Genomic DNA, 2726 nt, shown 5'->3' with positions numbered 1-2726 from the left:
GCCTTCTGTATGCCATTGGTAATCGACTTGCGATGAATGAACGGCCATTGAAATGTGGCTGCCTGCTTTTTATCAGTTCTTGGAATGACCGCAGTCGAGGCCGAAAACCGAGGCGTCGCCTGCTGACGAAGAGCTCTTGCCCGACGCAGCCAATTTGACATCCGCACCAACGGAACACTACAAATTCAGTGCTCGTTATACAAGCAACTACACTTCACAGAAAATGCAAAAGTGCATCCCAACACGATGAAACAAAACACGTGAATGAGAAGAAAGAACAAAACACAATCAGAATAGGGATCACAGTTTCCCACTTGTAGACTCTCCCAAGCCTATCAGCTCATCAGACCATGTTCCATGGAACCCATTGGTGATGAAGGTATTGGTATGTAACTGTAACAGCAAGGACAACAATCACGCTGAACACCCCACCAGAGTTCACCAAAACAATGTGCTAATTGTTCATGCGTGTTGTATGATGCATAAAAGGCACTAATGTGCGAGCATTTCTATCACGTTAGAAAATTCTCGGCAAATTCGGCGAATATGTGGCGAATAATGCATCACTTGCATCGGGAACAGTTCACGAAAAGGGGGACTAGGAAATGATCTCTTCTACTAATCTGCAACGCCTTATGTTTCTCAAGTCGGATAAAATTCCTGTGGCAGGTTCGAAAGCATCCCCCTCACCTCACAGACGGGCCCTTCAGAGACATGCCTCGCATCCAGTAGGACGAAGTAAGTGGAGTGCTTTGCCGAGTCATAAACCTGTACCTGAAAAAAACGGCAAAATGGAGTAACCAGGGATCGAACTCGCGACCTACAACAAGATATCCATCATCTTCTTCCGCTGGACTACGCGGCACTATACCTTTCGTTCCGATTCTTGGACAGAAGACCGGTTCGCCAACTGTACACCCCGAAGGGCTTATCCAAATGCCTATCGGACTTTCCTGAATCGAACAATTTCAAAGTAGTAAATCATCATAGGAATCCCGGTAGAGATGCACGGAAACCATCTGAATTTTCATGCTGCCACCGATACATGTAGTCGTTTTTGTGCATAATTTACCACCCTGGCATAGGGTAGTGAAGATATCCTGATCTCAGCTGAGAAAAGCGAACTAATATTCCTACTCCAACACTGTGGTTTCTAATCACCACAAAAGCATCGAATCTCGAGGGTGATTCCCTCATTCACACAGGAACGTTCTGATACTATCAAACTGGTATGAGGTTATCAGCAATAGGAAAATATATCGGAGTTTCACCCTAGTGATATGACAAACACTAGTGAAAATTTATTCCACGACTACTGCATATCACCGCAAATATCGAGTTTTTCACAGAGTATTACGCCACTTCACTTCAAAGTGTTTGGAGAAACTCCAATGTAACCGACTTACAGGCTTTTGCCTATCCATCTTGATAATAGAAGTAAATGGAATCCTCTTGCTAGTGTTACCCATTAAGTAGATATACCGATTCGATGCTGCAAGGAGAAGTTCACTCTCCTCCTCCCCCCCTCCTACCTGGGGCTACATGACTCAGTGGATGCACAGTCGGGAACTCCCCACAGGCCCTCCCGCCCAGTCTGCTGGTCTCGACGGCTATTGAATTCTCACCGGGAGAGAACCTCAACGAGAAGTTGTACATTTGACCTGAGCATACAACACGTATAGTCATCTTAATGCGATACGCCTAACACGTTTCTTCTAAGAGCAATGTGAATCCGTCTGAAACCCGGCACACGAGAGATCCACTTTCATGTTCACAGCCTCACCACAACGACCATCAAAACTGTTCTCATAAAAGCTTTCTACAATTATGATGGTTGAAAAAAAACTATTCTTCCATATATTTCATTAAAAAACTGTTTCGTATTAGTTTTTACAGTTAACTATTCTTACAAAACTTCCCTTACTCTGTGGTTTGGATTGAACGAGCTTCTCCACTATGTTTTCTAGCTATCAAGCAAACTCACCCGGGGCATCGTTGGAATTAGAAAGGAATAACTTGTCCTTGAACTCCATAGTGAACTCTTCTGGCAAGCACAGAGCCGATACCTCAATAACGACCTCTCCTCCTTCCCTCCTCTCATCACAATGTGCAAAGTGGAATATATGGCAAGCTTGTATATCACATTCGCGGACCTAGTGGTGTACGTAATACTGCTTACGATATTCTTCTTCTTCATCAACTCACCGGGCCACCACCATCCCTAGGGATGATCACCAATCGGCTCGGCAGTTGTGGGTGGAACCTACGATGCCCATCCAAGTAGCAGCGTCCGAGTAGGGTCACCTCATGAGGAGTCCAGGGGCCTGCTTGCTGTACTTGAAGTCCTCAAGGGACACGAAGGGCGTCATATGGACTATATAGAACTCTGGCGTGAGGACAAAGTCGTGAACCTACAACGCTACGAATGTAACCGATTCCAACAACAGCCTTACATAGGTTAGCCCAGGTATGCAACGTGTCACTTGCCGTTGATGCCCCCAGGCTTGGTCATACTCGTTGAACTGCACTTGGCTCGACTTAGACTCAAACGATACGGTGACGAGCCGTTTCAAGTGAGCATCGACGCGGAAGTGGGCACTGGTGCGTCGTAAAGTCTAAAGCAAATGATGGTCTTCAATCACTAATGTACACTTCTATCACATGTGTTCTCCCCCTGTACTCAGCCCCTACACCCGCTGTATACAACCCTTGTAAAACTGTACGGC

The 2726-nt window shown here is 45.8% G+C and overlaps 1 protein-coding gene across 1 annotated transcript; it reads right to left on the bottom strand.

Annotated features, from left to right (window-relative positions):
* Positions 1-314: 314 nt before the first annotated feature.
* Positions 315-2369, bottom strand: Pmar_PMAR004801 (cartenoid oxygenase, putative; the record flags this gene model as incomplete). Its single annotated transcript, XM_002776461.1, has 8 exons — positions 315-393; positions 691-774; positions 825-953; positions 1407-1492; positions 1533-1661; positions 1985-2153; positions 2206-2263; positions 2305-2369. Coding segments are annotated over 8 exons (799 nt in total), but the record flags the coding sequence as incomplete, so codon positions are not given.
* Positions 2370-2726: the final 357 nt, after the last annotated feature.

Source organism: Perkinsus marinus (genome assembly GCF_000006405.1).
Source record: "Perkinsus marinus ATCC 50983 genomic scaffold scf_1104296953362, whole genome shotgun sequence".
In the NCBI taxonomy this organism is placed as follows: domain Eukaryota; phylum Perkinsozoa; order Perkinsida; family Perkinsidae; genus Perkinsus; species Perkinsus marinus.
This window is presented reverse-complemented; position numbering and strand designations above follow the sequence as displayed.